Here is a 12,462-nt window from a genome sequence, read left to right as displayed (position 1 = left end):
GTCACAAGGAGATGGTCAAGAAACATTCAGCGTTTTACACAGCAAGCTGAACAAAGCCCAGAACAACACAAGGTATCTGGTAGAGTTCTCTTCGTTATTGGAAGGACAGGTCGACCAACTAGAGGGACTTTGCATTCTTTGGGGCCTGTCTATTCAGATTTTGCTAAATTCTCTTGATAAGATTTTGGGAATGTCAACTGCAATGAACCATCTTGGCCCTCAGAAACAGCTATCAGCGTTGTCTGAGAGCTCGCTTCGAATCCAAGAGGCAGCGAGGTTGACCAGCCTCAATTGCAAAAGTGCTTTCAAATCAAAACAGTTAACAGGATACCGGGATGAACTAAAAACACTGACTGAAGCCTATCTTAAAGCTGCAGAGGAGCTTGAAATTACACCAAGTGTGATGCGACTTGCAAAGTCAGAGTTCTTTCAACGACATCTTTTGATCAAAATTAAAATGCTTTCTGGTCATTTAAGCAAAGCAAATAAGGATTATGACAGCGCACCTCAAAGCCTTGTCAGCATTGCTTATTTAGCTGCTAAACAATTTAGAGAGAACAACACAGAAGATGCAGAGCAGAAATTTGAAAACACAGCACAAACACTTTTTGAAAGTGTAAAACTTGCCACCAAAAGAGTTGAGGACTCCTTAAACTATATCCATGACCCACGTGTCCGCTCTAATCTGAGGTCTATCAACGACCACCTGTCTTTTCAAATCTCAGATATAATCAGTCGGGCGAGGCTCATGGTGGAGACTCACTACATTTGTGACACACTCAGTCTGGATGTGCAGATACAGTCCTGGTCAGCCAAGGCTCACTACGTGGTGGAGGAGCTCAAGAAGCAAGACGGGATTCACCAAGAGGCTAAAGAGCACATCAGGGCTGGTCTACTGGGCAGAACACCAGAGGATATCACAGACGTGTTGCCCACAATTCCACCTGAAGTCAAAAAAGCAAAATTTCCCTCTGACACAGCAGGGATATCCTGGCAGAGAGGCAACATAGAAAATGTTGCAGAACAGAATATGAACTTTGCAGCTGTGGCCAAATATGGAAATTTGATAAAAGATGTAGGTACCTCGTGATGAACAAGACATTACAGCTCAGTGATTCCTGTTTGTCACAATAAATCATTTCTCTATTTTTCTCTAAAGGATGGTTTCTGGTCTGGCGCATTCAAAGAAGCTTCTGGCCTGACTGACATGTCCCTTTTTTTAAAGCAAGAAAGTGACAGCTGGGATCCCAAGGACAACAGAATTGTCCAGGTGACCAGGAAGATCGCTGACACAATATGTTACATGACTCAGTACCTGAAGAAGAAAGGCCCAATACCGGTAATGACCATCAGGGGGCACTATATTACCTTGATCTTGGTATTTGCAGGCACTCTTGTCCACAATGATTTCTTTTGTTCCAGAATAAAGAGGCATTTGTCAATGCAGCCAAAGATGTGATCTCAAACTGCCAGTCCGTAACTCAGTTTATCAGAGTTATTACCAACCACTGCCTGGATAAACAGTGTACGGTTGAACTCTCCCTCATAGTCGAGCAGATTCTCACCATCACCAACCAGCTCAACATCATCTCCAGGTCAGAAGACTTAGGCTGCAATCTAAGCTATAAAATAAAAGAAAGAAAGGAAATGAGATGTTTTTTTCTGTTGCTGTATCTTTACTTAGTGTCAATGCTGTCACACCTGGGTGCAAATCATCTGATGAGATCCTCGTGAAGAATGCACAAAATCTACTCCACACAGTCCTGCGTGGGGTCCACGCTGCAGAGACAGCCTGCATGACAGTAAATCTAACATAAGAAATCTAACTAAATCTGTAATGATAGGAGATCTTCTGTTATGTCACATTTTGTGAGAATTGTCTCCTGAGCCATTAAAACTGTACAATTTCTCTCTTACTCCAGGGTTTGAGGCAGCCCGAGCCGAACTCTGATGGTGCAGAGGCTACAGCCTTGTGTTTCCAGTGGAGGAGGAAGCTAGAGATCCATCGAGCCCAACTGACCTGTAACCTAGAGACTGATGAGCTGGGTTTGAGGAAGACCTCATCCCACCCTCTAGCACCCAGTCTTGCTCCACCAGTCAATGTGACCTCTACCCCCTCAAAACACAAGTAGTATTTGTGTCACAAGAAATAAGAAGACAGATCACATTTTTTGTTTTCTCTTTGATATAATAATAATGTGAAATCCACTTTACCCTTGGAGGGAGATTTCAAAGACTGTCATCCTCAAGGACACTTCAGCAAATTAAGCTGAAATTTGATTTAATCAGTGCTGGAAGATGTATTCAGATCTTTTACTTCAGTAAAAGTACCACCAGAACAATGTAAAGCCATTCTACTTCAAGTGAAAGTAAAAATGCAAACATATCATATAATTTATCAAAAGTAAAAGTACCTTGATCTAATCACTGATGTGGATCTAGTTTGAACTGCTTTACATGCAGCACAGGTAGTTTAGTCAAGTGGTTTCCAGCCTAGGGGTCAAGTTTTTCTGCAAAACTCTGTCGTAATTTTGGAGACTTTTTATTTATCTTTCCATTCTGTGAAATACTGAATAATTTGACCTCTGTGAATCTCAAAGTCTGATTCAAATGAAACCATCCTGTTTTGGTGTGGTAAGGTTTTCTTGTGTGCTGTGGAGAGGTGTGGGGCTTTGTTTCCTGTGTTTCCTTTTTTTGGCAGAGGCTGGGCGTGGTTCTCCAGGTGGCTGGGAGCTCCAACACAGCTGGGACTCATCACAATCAAGCACAGCATAAAGGCTGTGGACTGAGGACTTGTTGCCAGATTGTTTCCGCTGCTTAGTGGTATTGTTGGCTGTTACCAGTGCTACCTACGAGTATTAGTAAAGATCTAGTTTTTTTTTTTTTCCCATGCGAAAGATCCCCCAGTGCCTGATCCCATGTCTTTTTCCCTTTTTGATCAGTGAGTTCACCTTCACCAATCTCCAGCTTCACCTGTGCCTCCACCACCACGTGCCCTCAATGCAAATACTCACACCACATGAGCTCTGTGCACTCCAGCGTCTCTGAGCTGCTCTCACCTCGTGTCTCACCAGCTGTTTTCAGGACTTCCCTGCTACAAGTTTCCTGTGTACCTGTAGTCTCCCCTAATTGCTCATTCAATAAATTCCTATTTTACCCTTACTCCCCGTCTGTGTGTCCGCGATTGAGTCCAAATCCTGCCGACGCATAACAAATCTTTGGTAGAACTGCGAACAACTCATAGATATCTGAGTGTGAGAAGAGCCCTCAAACAGGCAGTGCTTGATTTATGATGTATTTTATAAGCTTCTCTATTTTCTGTAAACAAAAGTAATAATCTGAAAAGTAAATAGTGACTATCACTGTAAAACAAATGTAGTGAGGTAAAAAGAACAAAATACCTCTGAAATGTAATGCAGTAGAGGTATAAAGTAGCAATAAAATGTAAATACTCTAGAAAAGTATCTCAAATTTGTACATCATACTTGAGCAAATGTAATGAGTTACTTTCCACCGCTGGATGTAGCACTTGACATGTTACTAAATCAACACGCTCTAAGATTACAACTTGATGTGCGATTCTGCAAGAAAACACCTTTATGTTTCATCTCTTTATTTCAGATATTCATAACAAAATCACTGAGATGTGATGGGAATATGTGTTGTTAAAATGTCATACAGTATTATTACAACAATAACCACTATATTGACAAGGGCGGGGAAAAAAGCATAATTCATTAAAACACTCAAAACCAGACTGTACACATGATACAAAATAGGCATTTACAATGTGACTTATGAAAACAATAAAAAAAGTACATAGCTTAGTTTCAACAGGGATAGCTCATCTTAGCAGATCGACAACTGTCAAATAATACAAACTGCCTCGCGTGATGCCACCTGAAGCCGACAACATTCACTCTTTATAGCACGCATAACCCCGTATAAGGTCAGCTGCAGCTGCACTCCAACAAAACTCAATACTAAACATATTCATAAAGGTCATATTTGTATCATATATATCTGCATCTCTCTTTTTGTATAGTACACCTTCTTTCTTTCTTTCCTATTCTGATGAAAACAAGTGATAGACAGTTTACCTGCTATGTACAAGCTTGTTAGCAGTGAGTGTTTTGTGGAACGACATCGACAAACTCAATTAAGTAGTCAATATTAATTAACTCCACTCACTGTCATCAATATGTTGTTACAAAAGCCTACAGCAGTAACGTTATAGTCTCAAACACTGAGGCCACTTCATGAAAAAAGTCAAAGTACGATGTAGAAATTGAACCGTAATATTGTAAAATCACACGTCTTCTCAACTAAGCAGGGAGCTGTGCACAAATATTTCAGCAAGCTGGCTTGATTGTAGAGACTTTAATCTAAAAACACAATGCTGTGAAAGGCAACAACACTCAAACATCGCTACACAAACGTCTGTACCTCAACATCAGCCAGTGTAGCCCGAACGTGCCCGTCTGAAAAACGTGTGGTAAAAAGTGACTCTGTTTTTAATAATCTGACCTAGTCGTATCAGAGGATGACAAGTCACAAACTCATACCAGGATGTGTGGTAAAAAAAAATGTAAATGTTCCAGAAAGCATCTGTTGACTCCTTGTGAAAAAAATCCCCTCTCATAAAAGTGAGCACAAACATAAAAATCTCATAATATAAAAGTGTCTTGAAATAAATAATACAAAAGTTCTCAAGGGAATTCTGACAAGTGTGGCTTGATCGACTTAATGTCACCTCTCTGCGCGTAGAGTGAATGATCTGTTCTACAGAGTGTACTGCCTGCTCTCTTTCTGATTGTTTAAAACATACATGAAAATTACACAATGATAAAAGACCTTAATACACTTCCGAAACACACATTTCAGCATTAATATGATTATGTCGAGAGGAACTATACACTGTGTCTGTGCACATATCGAGCATCGTCTCCATACTGACAAGTGTATGGTGCACTGTATAGTATTGGATTCTATACAGGATCGTTTATATACAGAAATAAATAGGTTCATGTAACACTAAATAAAGGCTAATAGTGTCTACTGACAGAAAGGGGAAGCAGTGGGATCGAAGGTCTTGAACACATCTTTAAGTGTCCTGTCATCTGCCTCCTCTGGATCGTCCTGTTTTGGTTCCTCCTCCATGGCCTCCTCTTGCCCCTTCTCCTTCTTTTCTTCTGCCTCCTCTTGTGCTCCTGTACTGCCCTGTCCTCCTAGTTTGGCCTGCCTGGGGTCAGTGTACTGGGGTCGGATCAGCCCGGCCAGTGCCTGGATGGGGAGATTATGAACTGCGGGAGGTTTGACAGGTGAGGCAGGAGGCACTATGGGAGAACTGGAAGGTTGAGGCTGATCTGAAGCCACGTCTGTGCTTTTAGTGTCTTCGAAGGAGCTACTTTGTTGGGTTGGAGAGAGTGATGGTGGCGGAGTACTGTCTTTCTTATCTGGGTGTTTGAGGATCCCTGCCTTTTTAGGAGGCTCTGCTTGCTCCTTCTGAGCCTGCTCGGTTTGATTACGAGGATCATACAGACTGATGCCCCCAAGGATCGTAGTGGGACTCTCTAGCCCTCCTCCAGAGGATGCCAGACGGGGGGCATATGGAGGCAGCTTCTCCGGCTCTTGCTTGGCTCGTGCAGCATGAGGAGCGGAGCTAGCACTGGCCTTCTGTAGCCTGGGGTCCACAACACCTCCTCCAGAGGAGGGTTCTTTCTGACCCAGGAGCTTGGAGTCCAGACTCCCTGCACGCTTGAGTCTGGGGTCCAGAGACTTCTGCTGACGCGGATCCGCAGGTCTTTCAGTGGAGGATCGAGACTCTAGAGATCCAGAGGACAGTCGACTCATACGTTCCTTCAGGCGTGCAGCAGCCAGTCTGGGGTCAGTCGGCGGAGGGCTGATGATGGGGGGGTGGTCAGGCAGGTTTGTTCGGTTCATCTGAGCATCTGCGATTAGGGGTGGAAGGGGCAGGTTGATGGAGTGTTCCTGTTTGGGAACGAGGGAAGGGATGAGGTCCTCAGGGGCCCACACCACTGTCTGAGCAAAGGCCGGCCGCTGGAGCAAGATGTCCACCCGGATGTGGCTAAACTGCTTTAGCTGGCAACGAGGGTCCCGCAGCAGCACACCAGGGCCGGCTTCTAGAGGGATGAGAACGGCTTTGTCCCTGAGCTCCCGCTCTCCTTCATCGTCCTCATCTCCTGTGGGAGGCTTCTGAGAACCAGGGTGGCTCTGCTGGCGATAAGAACTCGGCTCCATTGGTCTCATCTTCCTGGGGTCTCTGGAGAGCCGTGGGTCTGTAGCTCCATCCGAGTCCTTTTTCATATCTGGGGGTCGCTGTCGAGGGTCTGTCTTCACACGGGGGTCACTGGGTGGGGCCCTCTCCTTCACAAGCCGAGGGTCACCCAGCGCTGGAGCACCTGTGGCAGCCTGGGTGGGCTTGGACTGAGACTGTTGCATCTCACTCTGCTTCTTTAGAGATTTAAGGATGGAGGAAACACAGCTCCCATCCTCCTCGTCACTGGAGTACCAGTTTGTAGTTTCATCTGCCAAAAAAACAAAGAAAAAAAGAAAGATTATATCATATTTACATGTTTGTTCTCTCAGAGCACGTTTGCGAATTATCTGTGTATCAACACCGTGTCTCATCTGGGACTTGTTTCAAAAAGCAGGTTTACTGATGATGTACTGATGATAATTTTCCTGGGTAATACAGGTCTTGTTACTTCAGCCTGTGCTCCATTTCTGAAGCAGTTCTGCTTTTTATCTTAATTAATTCAGCAAACCTGCTTCTTTCCCCTGGGACTTACCTCTGTTTGCATTATCATCCTGGCCCTCTGCTCTCTGTGGCTCATTCCCCTGTGGATGTGACTCTTGTTGTTGCTGTTGTGTCAGATGTAAAAAGATGGCTTTCTGTACTGCTGGTGGTAAAGACTGCAACTGTGACTCTGCACCCATCTGCTGCTGGAGGTTCTGTATGAAGGCCAAGCTAGGGTCTACCAGATTGAAAATAAAACAAAAAGATGTCTTTGCCATTTCAGTAACAGTTATGAATTAACCTATTGGATAACCATATAAATATAACACTGACCTCCTTGTTGACCCATGGCCTGGTTTCGGAGGAAGCTGCTGAAGAACTCTACTGGGTTCTGACCCATCGATGGAAAAGGGAAGAGGCTTTGCAGCATCTGCAGATCAGGTATAGGAGGGAACGGAGGCCTCTGCATACTCATCTGAGGGTTGATATTGTGTCGGTTTCCATGGAAGGGTGGGGGCTGACCAGGGGGGATTGGTGGCTGCATTGGAAATCCGTGTGGTGGGTGTTGTCCGGGTGGGCTCTGCGGCATGGGTGGCCCAGTAGGGTGACCCATGGGAACAGGTGATCCAGGGGGAGGTATAGGAGGAGCGGCAGGGCCTGAAGGCGCCATACCTCCACTCTGCGGGTCCTCAGGGCCTCCACTGAACTGATTGGTGCCTTCACCTTGATTCTGGGAGAAGTTGGAGCCACTGAAAAAAAATGTGCACAAGCAGACTCAGGGTGAGCTCCAAACACTCCGGAGAATTTGATTACATTTTTTCATTTGATTACAGATTATCGTGGTTACCTCAGACCAATTTTTTGTGCCAAGTTTACAGTCGGTTGAACCTTGATTTCAAACAGGGAGGGGATCTTCTTCCCAGCTTGGCCAGCGGCTCCATCTGTGGGACTACTCTGACCAGGAGTGGGCAGCAACCCCACCCCAGGAGGAGGCTTTGGAAGTGGGGCGATTCCCTGCTTTCTCAGATCCTCCAGCTCCAACTCGTCCTCGCGGGCGTTCTCCTCTTCAGTGTTAATGATCTAACAAATGAGTCAGCAAGAGCAAACGGGATAATTGTTGACCGTTAGAGCTGACACTCTGTTGGCATAGTCCAAATCTAAAAAGCACTTTTTCTTCTTGTGTTACCTTTTCAAGCAATTCTTTGGTCACATCAGTCAAAGTTTCATGGGAGAATTTGCAGTTGTCTCCTTGATAACATTTGGCTCCTGTGTGAAAGAACTTGCACGGGTATTCATGTGCAATCACAGGTTAAGGAATGGGACTAATTAAAAGGTGTAATGAGATTCCAGTTAATTATACCACACAATTATACCAATGTAATTAAAAACAGCTGTCATGATAAGCAAAGGATATTGTGCATGTAAATGCAATTATCTCCTTTGCTGCAGTATCCTTGGAGGTAAAATTTACAAAGCTCCTTTTTCTTATCTGGTACGACGAGCTCATGTTCAAACTTGCACTGTTCCCCCTGCATGAAGAAAATATTCTGTTATCTTTCAAATATTTCAGCATTGTCACATTGTTAAAACAAGCAAAACAGCATTAGTGCTACAGCACCTTGATGCATCGACCCTCCAGGAAATACTTGCAGATGTATCGACCATTGTGTTCAACCGTGTGCTGGTTGATGAACTCCTTGCTCATGATTGGCCGTTTCTTCTGAAAACCGGAAGAATTTTTTCCTTCCTGTGAAACAAATGAAAGTTTTGTCTATTTCTAACTTGTTAATATTCAGTGTATGCCAAAAGGATTAGCAAGTTATCCCATTTTACTGACATTGTACACAGCGTCCCACCTCAGGATTGTTAAATAATACTAACACATCTGGCTGAATTACCAGGGGCATACTTACCGGCGCCATGTCTTCCATACCCTGGTCTCCTCCTCGGCCTCGTCCACGTCCTCCCCAGGGTTTGCCCTTGAGCTTCTTGTTCTTGTTGAGCATCCCGCGTCCTCTTCCTGGTCCACTACCTCTGCCTCTTCCCCTCTGCCCAACTGAAAAAGACATTTTAGAAGAAGTGATCAAACTCTCTGTAACCTTACCGATGCATACAGTTACATTATCACATAAATCACAAAACCTTCTATCTTTCACAGACATGATCTGAAATGAAAAGCGTTCATACACTGCTGTTGTTTCATCCCCCTCATGTTTCCTCTCTTCATATGGTCTTTAGCATGGCGTCCCTTTCCCAGACTCTGGGAAGTCGAATCTTTTGCCTGCGGATACTCGGACATGTCATCTTCGTAATCATCCTCCTCTTCATCGTAGTCATACTTGTCATCACTGTAGTCGCTGTATTTGTCAAAATCGCTGCTCTTGTGGGGCGGAGACTTGCCATGGCCTCCCTTTGAATCTCGTCCATGCTGTCAAGTCAACAATCAAAGACAAACTGTCACACACTAATGCTTACGTGAATACACAGTGACAGCATGGCAGCAGTCATGAGCTCACCTGAGACGACTGGCCATCGGACTCGCGGCTAGATCCCTGGCTCTTCCGGTTTTTGGGTCTTTCTACTCGGTCATAGTCGGAGTCATAACTGTCAGAGCTGGAGCTGCTGGAGGGGGAGTGGTGCTGAGGACAGGGTACAAAGGAGAAACACTGAATTTAAAATGAGTTCACTCACATGCTTTAACTGCAGCAGCAGTGAGATATATTAAGTTGAAATAACAAGTATGATTGCATCCTACTTTCTGTCTGTCGCGCCTCCTCCTTTTAGACCTCCTCTTCTCTCTGGTCTTTTTGTATCTTTTCCTGGAGTGCCTGTGAGTCTTTTCTTCTTTCTCTTTAGCTTTTTCTTTTTCCTTCTCTTTCTCTTTGTCGTCATTCACCTCTGCAGCCTCTTTGTTCTCCTCTTCAATTCCAATCCCTTCATCATCTATTTCTCCGTCTTCCAGTTCGCCATCCTCTCTAAAAGCAGGAAAACAGTCAGTGCAGTGAGTGCAACTGTAAGGGTTTGTGTCCTGTATGTTTTGTCTTACACATAATTCAAATGTTTTTCACATCATGAGCAGATAATCTGGAACTTTTCCCCTCATTTGGAGCAAAGTAGCAAACCTCATCTCAGAGTTTTCCAATACACTCGAAACCTCTGTACTAAAACATCCTCAGATTTATTCCGTGACTTCATAATGTAACTTTACATTATATATTATTCAGCACACATGTTGCCAAGTCAAAATCTCTATGACAAAGGTCTGCTGTAAAGTAAAAGCAAATTATTCGTATATAATTAGCAAAGTCACAAACGTTTTGAATAAATTTCAACTAAAGCTATCAGGCTGAACGGCTTGACTACATATGTAGGAACTCTCCAAAGGAATAAATACAAGGATACATCAATGTCAATTGATGGACGCTGTAATACACTGAAATTAATGCTTAAGGACATTTAATGTAAAAAGTATAACTGTCCATGTGAAACCATTTCATATAAAAGTATGATATACATTAGTATCAGTGTTATTATTCTGCCCATAACATGTAACGTCAGCCGCTTTAAAAACAAAGTGCAGGTACGAGCATGTAACGAAGACACCGTGAAATGGGAAAGAATGTCCATCCACTGATCCCTGTCTGTCTCCACAGGGACGAGATACCTCTTCTTCTGACACTAGTGCATATCATGCTTCAACATGACACCATCCACATCTCAAGGTACCACAATACTGTACCTAAACTCAACTTTTAGTCCAGTTACAGCAGCAGAGATCCCAACTTGTTGCATATGATAAGAGAAAACTGGCATAAAACTATCCTTCCCTGTTTTCATGTGTCCATAATCACACATCTAACTGAAGAGTGATAACAAATACAGGCAAATACTTCACTCTAGCATCACTGTTAGAAGTGTTACAGTTTATGAGGATGGTACACAAGCATCCCACCATAACGACTCAATACATAAAGAAAAATGGATTTTCCAACGATACCATCGTTACAGTAATACAAAGGCAGTAAAACCACAATCTCCCTATTTAGCACTTACAATCAAACATGGAGTCCCTATTGGCGTTCTGCATGTCTCTTCTGACCCTTTTTAAGAACTTAAAGCAGTGATCGATCCATGTAAGAGGGCAAATAGATGCCCTGAGTGAGGCATGGACAGTCTAAGACAGGGACAGACACACGTTCAACAGCTGAGGCGACACCAACTTTTGTTCCAGCCAAACACTACAACACCTTTTACATCTTCGTTGTTGTGTCAGACCGTGAAATCACCTGGTGAAATCTTTGGTTTGACACCAGCAAATTCTTGTCCCTCTTTGTTCACATCATCTGGCAGCCCTGTTAGGACCAGAGACCAATGGCAAGGGCACAGGTATGGCCTAAACCCAGCAGAAGCCCATCAACTCAACCCTGCGTGAACCCTGTCTCAGCAGTACTGCCAGGTGTCCGCTAGGGGGAGTCCAGGACGAGGATGGGCGTGGCACATTTACATCATTTGCATAGCCTCCTGCAGATGGCAACAATGAAGCCGTGAATCCGTCCCAGTACCACAACAACACAAACGATGAGGTCCGCTATCTTGCATGGAAATGATCATGAATGAGTCTCATCGACACGGTGATGGGAAATCTAGGCTATTTGGACAGCGCTACTAAACTGCACCAAAGAGGCATGCAAAGACCTTTTGAGGAGGGGGAAACCGTGGACTCTAAACTCTGCAATTCATGGTTAAAAAAACAAAAACAGTAACACAAGCATGTAGACCCACAGCACTGAAACGCACAGATGAGCGTATTAAGAATCGCATAAGAATGTTACTCGACCTTTCATCCCCTGCAAGCTCAGAGTCTGTCATGTTTTTGTCAAGAACAGGGGCTGGGGGACTGGAAACAAGGCTCACAGAAGCCATTGGAAAACGGATCTGCCTCCCTTCTCTCCGGTAAAAGAGTGAATTCACTCAGTCACTCAAGGAGACGTTGGGTTGTGAGAGATGCTGGAAGATTTCAGACTGGAAAAAACTCACGGTGTTACATGTCTCGACAGAGACAGTAAACAGACACTCTCCTCTTTCATATCAATGACGTTTTAACTCTGTGAGCACAGCTTGATACCCCGCTTTGCTAATGTCCCGTCGGTTGACAGCTGCCATGGTGAAATAGAGGAGACGGAGGGAGAAACAGACAGAAATGTAACCATGTTCGTTGATTTCAGCATCTTCATAGGCTTTCTCAACAGGGACATCATCTCAAAATGGCTTCTGAGGTCTGCAGCACATTCCTAGATCGCGTATTCCTCCACCTATATATAGTCGTAGCGGGATCTATCTAACTTGGATATGACAAATACTCATCAACTATTGGTCAGACGGCGCACGGACACAGAGAGCTGCGATTTTCATTGGCTTAAAGCATTGTCAGTTAATTTCAACATCTGCAACAACGAAGCGTCTCCGACGCTCAATTTTGCCCTTTGTTAATGTTTTAATTTATAACTTTGTGTATTACGCCGCTATAACGAACCGAGTTCGTGGTTTTAAATCAGGCAAACAGCTGAGGCAGATTATCTTTCTCGCTTTCCTGTAGAAAGCTGCGCATTCATTTCCTTGTTTTTTTTACTCTCGCGCGCGAACACTAACACGCACGACCTTTGCATGAGCTTGACTTCACGCGCTCGTTAAATATTGTGCAG

At 44.1% G+C, this 12,462-nt stretch overlaps 2 protein-coding genes across 2 annotated transcripts; one reads left to right on the top strand and one right to left on the bottom strand.

Annotated features, from left to right (window-relative positions):
* The first annotated feature begins 38 nt into the window (after window positions 1–38).
* On the top strand, window positions 39–3,160 carry LOC143328464 (uncharacterized). Its single transcript, XM_076743612.1, has 5 exons — window positions 39–1,075; window positions 1,160–1,339; window positions 1,423–1,595; window positions 1,685–1,802; window positions 1,923–3,160. Exons 1-5 carry the CDS (start codon window positions 191–193, stop codon window positions 2,130–2,132), a joined length of 1,566 nt encoding a protein of 521 aa, XP_076599727.1. The 5' UTR covers window positions 39–190; the 3' UTR covers window positions 2,133–3,160.
* A 436-nt stretch (window positions 3,161–3,596) lies between these two features.
* Window positions 3,597–12,052, bottom strand: zc3h6 (zinc finger CCCH-type containing 6). The gene is made up of 12 exons (XM_076743673.1): window positions 11,598–12,052; window positions 9,516–9,735; window positions 9,277–9,399; window positions 8,948–9,188; window positions 8,674–8,816; window positions 8,379–8,507; window positions 8,175–8,289; window positions 7,947–8,056; window positions 7,608–7,840; window positions 7,094–7,509; window positions 6,813–6,998; window positions 3,597–6,548 (listed from the first exon to the last, which is right to left on the bottom strand). Exons 1-12 carry the CDS (start codon window positions 11,681–11,683, stop codon window positions 5,056–5,058), a joined length of 3,495 nt encoding a protein of 1,164 aa, XP_076599788.1. The 5' UTR covers window positions 11,684–12,052; the 3' UTR covers window positions 3,597–5,055.
* Between the last annotated feature and the right edge of the window lie 410 nt (window positions 12,053–12,462).

The sequence above is a fragment of the Chaetodon auriga genome, chromosome 11 (genome assembly GCF_051107435.1).
Source record: "Chaetodon auriga isolate fChaAug3 chromosome 11, fChaAug3.hap1, whole genome shotgun sequence".
Classification (NCBI taxonomy): domain Eukaryota; kingdom Metazoa; phylum Chordata; class Actinopteri; order Chaetodontiformes; family Chaetodontidae; genus Chaetodon; species Chaetodon auriga.
The sequence above is the reverse complement of the archived record's forward strand: the minus strand, read 5'-3'. Positions and strand labels throughout refer to the sequence as shown.